This window comes from Columba livia, chromosome 20, assembly GCF_036013475.1.
Source record: "Columba livia isolate bColLiv1 breed racing homer chromosome 20, bColLiv1.pat.W.v2, whole genome shotgun sequence".
In the NCBI taxonomy this organism is placed as follows: Eukaryota; Metazoa; Chordata; class Aves; order Columbiformes; family Columbidae; genus Columba; species Columba livia.
The window spans coordinates 7,555,955-7,572,436 of NC_088621.1; the positions used below are offsets into that span (position 1 = coordinate 7,555,955).

General features: G+C 43.2%; 1 protein-coding gene across 3 annotated transcripts in view; it reads left to right on the top strand.

Annotated features, from left to right (window-relative positions):
- Window positions 1–16,482, top strand: part of LOC102091424 (sphingosine-1-phosphate transporter SPNS2) — a 122,870-nt gene that overhangs the window by 43,097 nt on the left and 63,291 nt on the right. For all 3 annotated transcript variants that reach the window (XR_010467277.1, XR_010467276.1, XM_065036503.1), the window contains exon 3: window positions 13,535–13,671. Coding sequence is in view for 1 of the 3 variants with exons in the window: in XM_065036503.1 (XP_064892575.1) it covers window positions 13,535–13,671 (137 nt within the window). In the remaining 2 variants the exon portion in view is untranslated. The remainder of the gene's footprint in view (window positions 1–13,534; window positions 13,672–16,482) is intronic.

Sequence of the window (16,482 nt, forward strand, 5' to 3'; positions counted from 1 at the left end):
CATGAGTGGACTTACTTGATGGACTTTATCAGAAAGCAGCACAGTACCTGCTGGAGGCAAGAGCCTTGTTTTGTGCCAAAGGTAGATCTTGCTGGCTGGCACATGCAAGCTCCTCCCTGACCCGCACTGTTCTGTTAATTGCCCCCGCTTGGTGGTTCAGTGTTTTATTTCCTGGCCCTTGCAGCTACTGGTGAATTTTATCTAAACACGCACGATCCGTGACTGTGCAAGTGTAATGACTGGGGTAAGAAAACAAGTAAGAATTAGTTCAGGGCACAGGGTGAGAGCACAAATGGTTCCTTCCTTGCCTTTTAGAGAATATGCGACTCATAATGAAACGAGACAGCAAGCGCATTTACACACACGACGCGTCTGGTCCAATTTGGCTGCCCAGCCCCTGTGCATATGCACATTTTGTCTTCACATGCGCGCCCTTTGCTTCCTCCTTACAGGAGCACTTTTAAAGATAATCTGTATTATTATTTTTCTCGCTCTTAAAAATAAGGAGAAGGCAGTGTAAAAACCCATAAAAAAATGAATGTCTTGAAAAGGCAGGGTGTGTGTTTTTCTACTGTTTTCCACATAATGCAGATACAATCACTACAGGTCACTTTGCTGGAAAGCACTCCAAAAACTTATCAGGGAGTAGTTACCTTGTGGAATTGAATGCCACAAGGAGTGTTGTCAGGGCCAGAGCTTAAAAGACCAGATCTTTATGTGGATAACACGTTATAATTCTCGGGAGGGCTTAAGCAGCCTCGGAGGAATTCAGCTGCTGTGTGGGAATTTTGTGTACTTTTCTCGGAAGGATCCAATTGCTGTCACTGTCACAGACAGGATGCAAAACTACATGGTTTTCTGATCTGTTGCCATTGTTCTCATGTTATTATGAACTGGTCTCCTGAGGTTACATGAAAGATCTTTTATTGGGGGATTTGTTACTGTTTATTCACTGCCAGCGCCTCAGGCAGAAAGATGGATGCTGCTGTTAAGGGGAAACTGTGAGATGCCATCAAGAGATGTTTCACTTTCCTCCTGTGTTGCTGCTTTTAATGAAAACCCAGTCAGCACTACAGAAATATCCTCTGTACAATTAGCGTGGTTTTGGTCCAGGCCCGGATGGGTGGTCGCTTATATAGCAAGAGCTATCATTGCATGAAACACTATTGTATTTTACAGGCAACTCAGAAGAAAACAGGCTATTGAGCAGGGCAAAATACCAAAATTCCCTCTGTGACCAGCAGACAGCTTTATAGAAGTAAGGGTTTCATGGGCAGTGTTATGAAATGTAAGTGCTTCCACTAACAAATATGATGTTATCTATACCGAGCACTAACATCCCCGGGAGAGAGGAAAGTTGGAGGAAAAACTTTGAGGAAAATAAGACAATCTCAGGCTTTTGCATTAGCAGCAAACAGAAGCAATCACCTACAGTTGCTTTTACATCCATATCTTCTGTGGATTTTAGCATATTCCCATTCCACGGTAATTTTTAGTCCTGAAAAAGTGAATTAGTGTAAGAGTGCAGATGGCAGGATTTTAAGAGCAATAACCCGTGTTGGTGCTGCCTGGATCTTAGAGCAAGTGAATAAAAATCAAATATTTCAGATGTCCTCTTGAAGTTCCTGTGATGAGAGGTAATATATTTTCATCTCTTAAAATTCAGTTTAATCAGACAAATATTTACCTTCTTCCAGATAAGTAGAGCCAGGCAGTGTGAGACCAGGGTGAAATTAGTCTGTCTAGAAATTGGGAAAGATCTGAGCTGAGCTGTGTGAAGGAAGTTGGCTACAATACACAGATGAATCAGCATTTTTTCCTTTCAGACTGAGAATTTTCTTAGTTATTGAGGTTTTATTGATTTTTTTAAAAGATGCCATTTTCCTGGGCTCCTAAAAGCACTCTTGAATCTGTATGGCTTGAATTGGAAAGGTAACAATTTTGCAGAATGGTGTGAAATGGGTTTGCTACAAAACCCTGACGTGCTTTTCCTTGCACAAATAACAAAATATGAAATATGTGCAAATGCAGGTTGTGGATGCCATTCCGTATCTTTCCCTGTCCAGGCACGGGCGCTCCGCTCCTGCCCATCCATGGTAACAGTGGAGCAGGGTCTGGTGTGCACTGGAGATCCCTCGTTCATCCCAGAGCTCTTCCTGCCCATTTCCCCTGTGTTTAATGCCTTCCCAAGCAATTTCTGGAACATTTCCTGAACAGTTTTAACTCTCGATAGGGCAACTTTGGTGGGTGTCAACAATAGGCATTAAAAGCTTGAGAGCAAAGTCTCATTTCATACCTCTGTCCTGGCCAGAGTGGAAAATCTTTGTAACGAGGCTGTCGGTGCTGAGTTAATGGATGGCAAATTCAGAATTTAAAATAAGAGGATGGCCATTTTCCCTTCCAAAGAGGGAGCGTGTGTTTTGCCAAGACCTATAGATGGTACAACAGCTCCCTAAAGAACTGTAATAATTAAAACCAAATCAATCAGTCCCCCTGGCTGCCTGGGGAGAACATCAGCAAGGAACAGTGTCCCCCTGTGTTGCCAAAGCAGAACCCTGTGGATTTGCGAGGCTTTGATGTCACTTTTTCTTGCCGCCCGCAGCATCCTCACGGTTCCCCCCATCCAGCCCCGGGGACCAGCAGCTGCCACATCCCCTGAGCTCGGTAGGGAGCGATGGCCCAGGGGCTCTTTCTGGCAAAACCAGTGTCTGTGCCGCAGCTGTCCCTGAATCCCTCGCCCTGCAATGGAACTGTACACATGTTGCCTGCCCTGTGCCCTACCTGGTTGTGCAATGTATTTATGGTGTATATATTTGGGCACCGCAGGGTTTCTCCTGCTTTGTAAATGCAACCAGCAGCCTCGTAGGAGCTCATGTGTAGAGATGAGCAAGGCATTCCTACCACGGAATAGTCATTTATTTGGGAATTGCCTTGTAAAAACAAACCTGACGTCTGACAAAAGCTCTAGGTTGAGAAAATGTCAAGATGAACATTTCTTTTAGCAAGTCTCCATGAGTACCATGGCATGAAGAACTATTGATTCTGCTCTAAAGAGGAGGGGAAGCACTTCCTATTGCATTGTTTTTCTTAGGAAGCTGCTGCTGCTGTTGGTAAATTCCATTTAGCAAAGAATTTATCAGTAGCACACTGTACTTCCAAAGCATCTCCTCTCTCTCCTGTTCTCTCACTGCTGCAGGAAGCAGGTTTAGATTTCTCCTTGAAGCAGAATAATTCCTATTGCACTCTGGATAATTATTTGAAATTAAAATGTTAGTTGAAATAGGATGCAGGATTAGTGGTGCAGTTGTAAAGAAGGGTGGCAAACTTCATTTTAGGATGAAAGCAGCCTTCCCCCTTTATCTGTCATTGGAGACAAGGAACATTACTTCTGCTAATACAAATGATGTATCATTCTGTTAAGCGAATAACAGATTTAAAGTATTTTATTGCTAGTTAGATCTAATTCATGGCACTCAATGCAGATTTCAAGGATCAAGGGATTTAGATTATTCTGCATTATCAGGTCTAGGCTGCTGTTTCTCAGTGTGTTTAAGTGCGCGCTGTGGTCAAAAAGGCTTCATGGGCCAAGGTGCAGGTCGCTGGTCCTGGTTTGCTCCTGGCCGTTCTTTCCTGCCAGAAGAGATATGAGGTCTGTTTTCAGTCCTCACCAGTCCCTGATTTTCCTCTCCAGGTGGCTGCACAAGTTCTCGCACAAGGGAAAGTCTGACCGGTTCTTTTCAAAGACCTCACCTTGATTCCCGAAGGCTTCTGTGAATGCGGCTGCGGTGTGTGCCTGCTGTCATAACTGATGGAAAAAGAAAGATCTCCAGTGGAGGAAGGGAATATAGAATACAGTAAACATCCTTTAGTTTTGTGGTTATTTAAATGCTTTTCTCAAGGCACCTTTCTCCAGCCCCGAGCCCTGGGTATCGCTGCTTCGTCCTGCTCCCTGCTGCAGGTTTATTTGGGCTCGAAGCTCTCGGATGGGTGGCACATGTGCAGGATGCCCTGAAAAATTGCCCAGAAAGGGGAAAGCAAACCCGCTGTTCTTTCAGGTGCACTCTCGTGGGTCCTAGGAACAATTACTGGTTGTTTCTGTAACAGCAGTGAAGATTTTTTAAGTGTGTTTTAGTCACATTGAGGCAAAAACAATCTTGTAGCCGTGTCACTCCTGATCTAGCAGCACTGCAAAGCTATTGACCAATCTTGGTACCTCTGGGATCTCATGTCTAATTCAGGATTGACCAGGATGAATACAAATCCATCCTAATTGGCTAGGTGAGTTAATGAACTTTCCCTACAGCTGATTGCATAATGGCAAACCGGCCCATGTCACGCATGGTGTGAGCACTGAGGCCACAGCCAGGAAGGGCTGACGTCCCGCTTTGCTCCACTGTGTTAACCTGCAAAGTTCTCAAACAGTCAGAGCCACTTAAGTCAAATGGAGAAGAAACTGCAAGAGGACAAAGCTTTGTTAACTGGCCGAGTACTTCATTACTTTATCCTGTGAGCGTGCGTGTGCCCAGACAAAATCACTTGTCGATTCAGAAATGTAACTGAACACCATGTTCCAGCTTTTAGAAATAATTTTAGGTGCAACTCCATGATATGTTAATAAGCCATTACCTAATCAAGCTGGTGGAAATGATGCAGATGTGATTTTGTCTTCCTAATTTTATCTTTTTTTTTCAGAATAACATGGGAATAGTTGTACCAGTCCAGACCAGAGGTCCTTTTAGTATACTGTTCAGTCTTTGATTGTGATCAAAAGTGCATATATAGGGGAAAAAAAGAAAAGCACAGTCCAAGATTATGGTGGCAGGTCCTTGGTATCAACTGGATAGCTGCGGACTTTCTGAACCAGAGGTGTTATCTTTAACAGTCCTTAAATTAGTATTCTTCCAGGACTTTGTCCAATCCTGTCCTGAAATAACATAAACTCTGAGCTCCCATAGCCTCCCATGATAAAATCCCAGTGTTTAGTGAAGTTTCGTGCATGAAATATCTCCTTTGATTTGAATTTTGCAGCTGCCAGTCTTATTAGATGCCACCTGGTCGGGTCCGTAAGAGAGAAGGTAATTCAGTCATCCCATTTTCAGTGCTACTCATGGTGCTAGGTCTCTTCTGTATCCCACATCAGTTGTTTCTTTTCCAGTATGTTTAATATTTCCCTGTAAAAGGACCTGTTTTGTCCTTCTAACAATTCTTTTTGATGCTCTCTGTACTTTTCTCAGTAATAACCTTTTATGTTACAGGGATGCAGTAAACTTACAAGTACTAAAATGTGTTTACCGGTAAAGAGGTTCTGATCTCTGCTCTCATTTGGGATTCATAAGCAGTTGTATCTAAACAAAAAGCTCAGCTCCAATGCCCACTGAATCAAGTGGGAGTCCTTCCATTGACTTTGGTCAGGAGTCTAAATCAAACCCCACTAAAAGCGTTTTGCAGAAAAACAACTTAAAGTGGAAGTGGCTATAAAACAAAAGTGGCCTTGACTTACCATTCATTTCCAAATGGTAAAGAAATGCAAAAGCAGAATTTAAACACTGGCAGCCAAGCTCATTTTCTGGGTGCTGCTGCTCAGTGTCAGCAATGTAATGCTGGTTTTGTCAATAATTTACATGGCTTTTGGATGGCACTGCCACAGAAAGCAAACTCTGCCACAGCCTCCTGTTCCTGCCCCATCTTTTTGGCTGCTGTGTAATGAACCCGATTGTGGAACTGACCCAGATATGAACATTTTTTTTAATTGATGAGGAGAGGTGGTGTCTGCTCCTCCTCCTCAAATGTTCTCACGGGTAAATTCTAATCCCCTAATCAAACACACTGTGTAGGCACAGAAGACATTCCGCTAGTGAATACGCCATTTATTTTATTGCAAAACATGTTCACTGAGGTTGTGTATGTGCTGGTCTCCCAGAACCAGCTCGCTGCAGGGTCACACAAGCCCCAGTTTAGGCAGAGGGAAGCGCTGGGCCGTGAGCCGGACACTGGAACCCTTCCTTGGCATCGCTGCCTGCAGCATTGTCTTGTGAAGCACATCCCTAGGAACGCAGTAACAGGTTTATTGATGTTCAGGAGGCGCGAATCCCTTTAAAACAACGGTAATGTAATCACTGTAATTCCCTAAGTGAAAAGCAGAAGGTGGCTTTGGGTTTTCCTCTTTTATTTTAAATTATGTGTACAGGTGTTCAAAATTTAATCTGCTGGCAGGTTAGCTCTGGCTGCAAGTAAATTTGCTGGACATCTACAGAGAACAAACAGCACAGTAAAGTGTTTGCTTCTCCACTGTACGCAAAATTTTGCAGTACGGCATGACAGAATTGGACCTCAGTGGATGTGGAAAATGGATGTGAAATAATAACTGTGAATAACCTTCTTAATTGCTTTAGCAATAAGCAAGATATTAACAGCTGAATCTTTAAATGCAACTTCAAATTGACGTAATATTGGAAATTAATTTTTTTAAAAGTGAAAAATTTGAGTGCTGTCTTAGATCTCAGCTCTCAATTCAAAGCCATTTTTTCCTTGTCATTACAATGCTTGCTGCTTGAATCGGGAAACCAAGACTGATTTCAAACATTGAAATGTTATAGCAATATTAGTCAGGCCTAAGTGAGAGGAGCATCATTACTACTCTTTAGGGAGTGCTGGTGTGCTGTAGACCATAGAAATGGGAACCATAGTGATCAGTTTTATAGAAGTACTGGCTGAGAACTATAGAGAGTTGGCTGGAGACATTGTTTGTCTTTCCTTGGATGATTTTATCTTTAAGGCCACTCATGTACGGAGCTGCCGTGGCCACTGGACTCTGGCCTGTGGGCAACAGGACTCGTGTGTAAGGGTCATTTCCCTTTTTAGGCTTCACTTTCATTAGAGTTATTTCTTGTCTAGGCATTTGGGACTGAAGAGAAATATTTCTCCATCCCTATGCAGCAATGCACAGAGGGAGGGAAACCACTCTCACATCCATAACATCACATACCACTGTAAGGACCAATGACATATTGTACTTTATATGGCATTTACGACAGCAATTACTTTTATCTGACCGTAGTGGGTGTTCTTTGCCCAACACAGTTCCCCGCAAAGCTCAGGTGGCATTAGTGTGTTATCGGGCTGGTTTTCTGGCTCTTCTTATCTGTTTTTTTTGTTTCCAAGGAGTGGATTTCCCAACAATTCCCACTGAATCAATTATTCTTGTTGATGAAGGTGAACAAAACAATCTTTCAGGATATCCTTTGCTGGGAATATGAGGGGTGGAATTATCAGTACTGAATTCTTCCCAGGGCAGCATCTTGTGTGATGTTGAGTCAATCGTGAACTTGCCAGGAAAACTCTGTTTGAGCCTTGTCTGTCTTTACAACTGTGTTTGTGTAACCAGGTCCTGACCCTGTCATGGCAAATGAAATGAAGTGGGATCGTACGGCAGCCGCCTTCTCAATGTACATGTGTACGTCAGCTGTGTGTGTATACAGTCATCCTAAACATGTTGTTTATATTTTATATCAGTTTGCTCTAAGGAAAAAAGTGGCACCTCATGTTGCAGCATGCTGCCTAGGGAGAAGACAGGATTGGAGTTTGAATACTGATGAGAGGCATCTGCAGTGAGGGAAGAACAATCTAGTGTCCTGCCAAACACAGAGACACTAGAGAAACGCAAACAGTGTGAGTAGTTTGGTCCACACCTTTCAAAGGACTGTTTCCCCTTCGTTAATTTGCTGAGGACAAAAGCACACAAGAATGAGGCATTTATTAAATTCTCTGTTCCATCTTTTACCATGGTCTGTTCTGGGATGTCATTCCAGGCCACATCCCAACCAAACATTCATATACTCAACTCCAATTGATTTGGTGTGTTCTCTGTCCCTTTTTTTCAAATCCCCTGTGTTCAATGCGGTTGGTATACGACAGCTTTGTATGACATACGGAGCTGATGGTGTGTTTCAAAGCTCCTTACACTTGTCAGAAACTTCTAGTCTGCATGATAGTCTGGAACCCAGTGATCTCGTGTTTTGCACTTGGCAAACCGCAGTAACATGATCCATCTGTTGGCTGTTGAATTAGCAATGAAGTAAAACAAATTCCTTGTGGAGAGTGATGTAACAGTGTACCTGTCGTGGAGTTTGTGAAAATGATGATTTGAAGGGTGGTATTTTGAACAAGCAATTATATTGTAAGAATTCATCTCCATCAAATGATGGATGTTTTAAATCACATTGCTGAGATTTCCCAGGGCCTTGAATTGCCCCATAGTCAGATGTCACTTTTACCTTGGTCACATCAACTATCGGGTTGAATGATAAGTAGCACAAAAGGATCTTTGTTCTTGCTTGGCCTATATGGTGCTGTAAGGAAAAAAAAGTCGCTTTTAATTGTAATTGTAGACCTTCAAAAATATCTTTAGCATAGATACGGTCCTGTAAACAGGGCACTGCTGAAGCTGCAAGACCTGTGTGGGTTTAAGATTTCTGTAGTTCATTCTGGACAGGTCACTTGTCTGTGTCTTAATTTCCTTAACTCTGAAGTAGAAATTAATGATGTTTAACTTCCTTTCTAAATTGTCCCAAGCCTCACTATGATTAAATATACTGTATATGTATGTGCTGAGTAGCGGTATTATAGCATAAAGCTATAATGAAAATAGGAAAGAAGCATTGCAAAAACGTTTTTGAAACAGAGGGACTGGTTGGGCTGATGGGAGAGTCTTTATTCGCCGTTGCAGGTCAATGTCAGGTTGGTATCATAAGCAGCTTGAGCAACACGTGCAGTCACAACCAAGAGTCCCTGGAGCAGAAGTGGCTCCAACACATCCCAGCAAGGCAGCACCTCATGCACAAGGAGCAGGATCGTGCTTGTACACACCCGTGGATTATCCCATCCGGAGCGAGCTGGGTGTTCAGGCGTTCTCATTGTTTGGAAATTTGTTGTTGGGAAGATATTAACAACCTCGCAGCACATAGTTCTTTGCTGTGTGTAAGTGGATTGCCAGTCCCTTGAGGGGGAGGCTCTCTGGGTTTGCCTTCCACAGAGCCAAGCACATTGTCAGCACTCAATTAGACGTGTATATACGGTTTCACGCTGACTCAGAGCTCAAAGATAGCCACTGCTTTTTCTCTTGTTGAACATCCCTGCATAGAGAGAGCGAGCTATTTTTACCTGAACCTTTCTAGCATTATTCCTGGTAGGAAAAAATAAACCCTGTGTGCTTGAAGTCCAAACCAAAAGAAGGAGTGTTTTCTTGGAGGTGCCTGTGATCTCCTCACCCTTCCAGTCACTGAGGAACGCAGCCTCTGCGTGTGCCTCTGTGTCAGTGTGTTTCTTCCTTCTTGGTTATACTCTGTGGATGACCCACTGGCAGGACAAGCCCCTCGCTGAGACACAAAGGGTTGATCAGTCCACGCAAGAAAAGAGCAAGTGAGACAGAGGCAACAGTGTCTTTGGAATCACGGGGTGGAGAGCTGAGGAGTCAGAGCTGTTTCAGGGAACACTTGTAGAGTAACAGTGGGTAAATTTTTGTTTTGAGAGAAAGAAGAGAAAAATAAGAGCAATGAAGTCCAGTTCCAGTAGGCAGGAGCTTTTTGTGACTGTTAAATATAAAGTCTACAGCTTCTCCCTCTCCCCTCATCTCTTTTGCTTCCACTGTCTGGAGATTTAAATCTCCACTGGGTGCACAGACAGCCCTGGAGAGGGGAACATGGGCTGAATGGCAGCTCCCAGCTCATAATCCTGGAAGAAAACTGAAGCTACAGAACATGAAGTAGGCAGGAGAGGCTGGGGAGGATGCTTTCCTTCTCGGGTGGGTGGAAAGTGTACAATTGTATATATATATATAAATGTTTTGGGTTCTTTTTATGCTGCACGTTTTGTAATTCCAGCCATGTACAGGACAAGCTGGGCAGTGCTGGCTGCAGAGGTGCTTGTGCACCTGTACAGGGTGGGACAGGCATCCAGAGGCAGAAATAGACACCGAGCCATCCTGTTTGGGCAATTATCCTCTTCCTGCATTCTCACCGCAGTCGGTATTTCAGCAGCTGAGCCACAAAGGGAGGTATAAAGACAAATGGGATCTCCTTTTGAAAATACCTGTACTTAAAAGAACCTCCCTCCTGGGATGGTATTCATTATGTGAGTGTTTATTCATCCTTTGTTCACATGATAATTTGCTCCACCCAGTGCTGGGACCGAGCCACTTCTGCTGGCGCTGCTGGAGATCCTTTACCAAGGGAAATTAGCTGTGCAGCTACAACTGGTGACTGACACAGCTATACCTGCCCACAGCCGCTCCGAAGGGTGTATTTCTAGTAGCTCATCCCACATCCCCATGGATTTCTAACTCTGGCCATCTTCTCAAGAGCTGGTAACATTCTGAGGTGGCTTTAAGTGTAAATGGGAACAGAAGCTGTTGATTGGGAAGGGGCAAATGAAATGCCAGCCCCTGTCACAGCGCTCTCCTAACGCACAAGATTTGTGGCAGTGGGCTGAGCCGAAGCTGCAGCTGCCGTGTGTCACTTGGATGTCAACAGGGGAGTGGGTGGCGTGAGGAGCAGAAAACGCTGTGGAAGGGGGAGAGGAGCCAGATTGGAAGAGGCTGCACAAGTGCCAGGCTCCTTTCCTGGGATGCACTGCTCTGTGTTATGCTGTGCCCATCTCTGTCTCCAAATTAATCATGTTCCCACTGCTCCTCTCTCCAGCTGAACGTGCTGGCAGGTTTCTGTCCTCTGGATAAGAACTCTCCTTCATGGTGTTTAGCTGTTGCTCAGCTCCTGGTCTGGAGCAACTCAGGTTTCCATCCCATCTGGTAACATGCCCTAGATTCATTCACCTCTGTTCCGCCAACCCAGTCTGTTGTTCAGGAGTCTCATCTGTCATTTGCAGGGGTAATTGTAAAAATTAGTTCATGGGAAATGCCTGTAACAGGCAGATCCTTTTGATAGACCACACAGCCATCATATTCTGCATTTGTTTGAGTCAATCAATGCTCTGATGCATATTTGGGTCATAAATACTCTGATATAAATTGCATTTATTATTGTGACAGCAGCGTTCCATTACCTGTTATTTATTAGGTTCTGTTGTCCTTTCATTTTACACCTTGTGGAGCTGTCAAGTCAGCTGCTTACCGGTGACAAAGCTCACAGCTCAGTTCAGAATCTTCCAAAAATAAATTCTCCAAAGGGATTTGAGGAACAGCAGGATGTATGTTATCAGAGAGGCATTGGACAATCTTTTTTTAGGCTTATTTTATTGGAAAGAGGAGGTTTGTGCTTTTTGCCTGCTTTTGCCCAAATTCCAGAATTAGACTTTGCAGTTATCATCCAGAGGTCATTGAAGCTAATAATCCCACTGCTTAATGTGAATTTTGGATCACACTCTCCATGTCTCAAAGTTTAATTGATCAGGTTATTTGGTATTTGAAATGGTGGGATGCTGACTTGGATATTTCTGGTTTTTCCCTTAGAAGCTTTTTTAGCTTCATGTCTTTTTATATCGTAAAAACGGCAGAATATCTGATTCTGAGATGAATGAATGTCACTGTCCTTCCAAGGGTAAGGTCAAATTGCAGTGGGCATGCTGCTTGGTATGAGTCAGAGTCATTTTCTGCTTCTCATTCCCAATAAACAGCCCCATACCCTTCATGCCAGGTTGCCACACCAGCTTTGCAAGGTACGGGCGCTTTGGTGTTAATTCAGGAAAGCACTTAATCATGGAATTGATGACTCGAAAGCGCTTAAGCATGCGCTTAAGTGCCTTGTTGGGCTGGGGCCAGTGCAGATGTACCTTGGAGAGCTGAGATTTTTAAACCACTTCTGGTCTATTACAGTCAAATTTCCTGGAGATGGGGGATTTTGGGGGTGTCTGCAGGGGTGGGTGAGCACAACAGGTTGTGTTTGCACCAGGATTTTGGGATAGATGCAGGGACGGAGCATTCTGTCTGTCAATAGGGTTTATGTGCTAACTTAACAGCAACATTATGCATAGCGTTACTATTGAAATGTGTGATAACATATTGCATGTGCTTCTTGTCATGTCTTAACATTTCTGTATTATCTTCATTCATTTTACTATGAATGTAAAAAGAGGAAATCTGTAATTCCTGTCAAATATCACAGTGCAAAATTGACACACAGTCATACGGCTCCCAAAATACAGATGCGAATGGCTATGTATTATTTATAAAGCAGCCTTGACATCTTAATATATTAAAAAAGAAGAGACATTTAGATCATTACTCAGTTCAGCATTCTGCATGTTTTTGAGCTAACGGATATCATCAGTCATGAAAAATTCAGAATCTGGGTCTTAACCAGTTTAATTTATGCACACATTCCAACCAAAGGAGTGTGTCCTCTGCTCTTGCCTTTTTTTGCCATGTTCTATCCCCCATCCTTCCCCTTATAAAAGACAGGCAGGGTTAGACACCACCAAAAGCCCACCCAGGAGCTGCCCAATAATTGTGAGAGTCAGAACGCTGTGCTAACGAGGGATCTCCAGGTATCCTGGTGTCCCACCCAAGTCCTTCTGGCTTTGCTGAACTCAGCCAGTCGGTGAAAGTTCTTACTACACAGCAGTAACACTGATGTCATTGCTCTTATCCAAATCACTAATGTGGACATGCTGAAGCCAGGTCTAAATCAGCTTAAAATCTGGCAGTTTCTGGCAAGTTCTGACTTAATTGTGGATATGGTGTGAGTGCCCCATTTCAGGTGTTTTCAGTGGTTTTGAGCTCGGCTGGAGGAGAGAACTCTGAAGCTGAGATTTTGCAGAGGTTTTTCTATCAAGAGCCTCATTCCTACATGACAAAAGGTCTTGGGTTAATGCTTTGGGGGTTTTTTGGGGTGGAAGGTGAACTTGTAATCTTTCAGGCGAGGATGTTCCTGGCCTGTTTGGGCTTTGTAGGTTAAAACTCTTTATTTTAGTGAAACCGTTGCTTGTGATGGGTTTAAATGTAAGTTCAGTGCTGGTGAAAGGATCTAATGAGGAGGTGTGAGCTTTCTGTCTAACTACAGGACCGGTGCCAATAGGATGGTTGTAGCGTTGACTGTTTTTCTTTGTGGTTGCTCTAAAATAACCGCTAGTACGGATGAAATAACTTCTGTTTCTGTGGCCTTTCGCTCTGGTCTGTGCTGCAAGAGCCAACAAGGAGCCCTTGGCTTGTTCTCTGTTTGCTTGAAACTCCTTCCAACCTCCACTTCACTTTCTCAGTGACATTTAGGCTGAAGCTCTGAATGTATTCTGTCCTGGTTTTGCCCATTCCTGGATGCTGAGCTCCCGGGGGCTGAGAGGGGCTGGTGCTTTCAGATGCAATACGAGTTCACTGCTCTGAAGTGTCTTAGGGAATGAAAAATCTGTTTGATTAAGGAAACACTGGCTTCTTAAAGCCAATCAGACTGCACAACTTCATAAGTCAGGGCTGCAGAATGTCTAATTAAATGGAACTGCTCTCTAGAGGATTTGGCTTGCAGAAAATTAGTTTCCATGTTCTTGGCCTGATGTTTATTAAATGTTTCTTTCCTTTCTCTCCCCTTTGCAGTTTTCATCTGTAGTTTCATGGTTGCAGCACCCATCTTTGGTTACCTTGGTGACCGTTTCAACAGAAAGATCATTCTCAGCTGTGGGATCTTCTTTTGGTCAGCTGTCACTTTTTCAAGCTCCTTCATCACTGAACAGGTAAGATCTTTGTATAGATAATTTGCACAGTGTCCTGAAAAGATGCATAATACGTTCCTAAAAAACTCCTGACCCCCATCACAGTGTGCTTGAGGAGAATGTACCCTTCTGGTGTGTATTAGACATAGAGTACATTGTGTTATGTGACCTTTTCTAGGTGAAGTGTGGTCTGTATAACTGTGTTTTCTTAACTGTGAAAGCTGTTATTCTCTGATCATGTCCATACATAAAAAACAACAGGTGAAGCATATCTAAGCAAGAGTTTCTGTAGACATAAAGGTTTCGTTTTGAGGGAGATCTTAAAGAAACTTTAAAAACTTGAAAAACAAATCCTCATCTATAGAGTTGTTCTCTTCTGGTATGTAAGAGAAGCCATTGGGGTTTGTTGAGAAGTCTGCCCGTGGTATGTAGAATGATAAAATGCATCCAGCAGTGGTTTTATGCCTGCGCTTTGTTTCCTGTCCAGCAAAGGCGGCGAAGCTGGATGATAGCACAGAGATTAGACACGTTCAGCTCCTTTAACGCTTGTTGATGGATGTGTCTGGGGAACTGATGATGGAGTTGTCAGGCTCACTTAATTTTGTCAAGCCTTGTGCAGCATCCCTCACCTACTTTCAGGACAGCCACAGCACCCCATTTTCAGGACTCCTCATTGCATTGATTTTCATGCCTGTCAGAGGTGCTTGGAGGAAACGATCTGGCAGTTGCTGAGGAAAAAATATCATCTTGTTTAAACCATATTTTAGAGGAGGCTTAATTGCTGCAGGTGGCAACATTCCTGGAGAGACAAATCACAGCTCCTGGCATCATCAGGCCAATTTCCCCAAGGGAGGTAGGGACATTCCTCATCCTTTCTGTCCAGCTGCGTTCCAGAAATTGCAGCATTGTGGTCACGCCTAAAGAATGACAACCAGGAACTAAACCTCTCCGCCCTGCTCCCTGCTGCCCACACACCGTTTCTAATAAAAGAGAATTTCCACCTAAAGCGGGCAGTGGCAGTCATGTGTCTCTCTGGCTTTCATGTTGGATTGAGCGTTGCTGTATTTCTAAAGAAAAATGCACATGGCCAAATGTAGAAGCCTTAACTCAGTGAATTGTTCTGGGTTTATGTTTGGCCAAGAAGCATCCTTTCCAGAGAAAGAACATCTCCTGTCTCAAATGAAGAGGGTGTTGGGTTTGGTTTGGTTTTTTTCCTAAATTTATCTTTGTAACATTCTGCAAAAGCAACTGTGGTGAAAGCCGAAGAGGGAAGCATTTTATAAAAGAAACAATTATCTGCTTATAAACACTTCTCATGTTAGGAACACACATGCATGCTCAATTTTTCATCCCTCTCTCTGCAATGGAGTTGCAAGTAGTGAAACACTGGACTGATCTAATCTGTGTTTTCAGAGCTGGTTTTCAGTTTAAGGATTTGGGATTTATTAGCTGAAGTAGTAGGGATTAATATATATGGTCATCAATATACAAGAGCTCAGAGTGGAAGTGGTGTATTTTTAGCCAAAGAAAGGGAGAATAATGTTTATAAAGCTGAATTATGTTCAGAATACAAACTTCAGTATTTTGGAAGTCACAAGAGAGACAGGATAGAAATTTCTGGATTTGCATCAGTACTAACTCTGGACCTGAACCACAACCTTGGACAAAACCCACCCAAGTACTGAGAAAAATTCCCTGTCCTCTTTTTACTGTGATCTTCAACTCTACCCCAAAACTTCTCTAAATAAGCTAGATGTCTCGTTCCCAGCTCTTGGTATTGACTCCAGGAGATCATAGGAAAATTCCACAGTTGCTGTATGGATGTGCTCAACCCAGTGGCTGCAGCAGTTGAGCATGTTCATAAAAATAATTCCAACTTCACACAGTGTCCCTTTCCACTTTGGTACCATTTTGAGTCCTTATCTCTAATTGGGAAGACACGCCACATTGAACAAGGTGAATTCCTGAAGTGCCAATGAGAAATAGGGTCAGAGAGAGCATTTTTCCTGATCTTTCTCTTCTACGACTCATTAGAGGAGCAAAACACCAGCTCTTCTCTCAACATCTTTTCTTTCTTTTAAGATGGTGTGTTTGTCAGGGAGGAACACGAGGAGCTGAAATACGAAAAACTCTTTGCTGGTGCAAATAAAAGCAGCGGTGAGGCTACTATAAATAGATAAGCACTCACACCCAAATCAACGTGAAAACACAGGGCTAGAAGGAGCAAGTTGACACAGGCTGAGCCCATTGCAAGACTGCACGGTAAACTCAGGTGTGGCGACAGCAAGAATACTGAAGTAGGTGAAAACAATAGCCATTCAGTAGAAATAGCAAACTGTGCCTTCAGGGATTGCCTTTTTTCCCAGTTTTGACGGTGTCTCATGCCTTGTGCACGCCGTCACTGTGTAATTATATAGAGTACACATCCACAGAATCCAGATTCGGAATGTAAGCGGGAAGAGGCAGCTTAACAAAGGCAGAAATCCAGCAACAGAGCTGGTGGGCTCTGAAGGCACCCAATTTGTAACGGTTTTTGGCAGTGTGGTGTTAGTTCCTGGGTAAAATTTGGACACGTAAAGGAAAACAATCAAAATGCTATCACTTGACTGAATATCTAGATTATTTGTAATTTGTTGTGCAAACAAGCATAGAGAAAAGGACGTGTTAATTCTTATCTGCCAAGTTATTCAGTAAATAGCCGTGTAGAAAGAAGAAGACGTGGAGTGAGAAAATGCCTCAGAGAGATGGAATTTGATCTGGAGAAAAGAATTGGAGCACAATGAAACAGTTCATCTAAGATACCATCTAAATGCTATTTCATGCTGTTTGGGT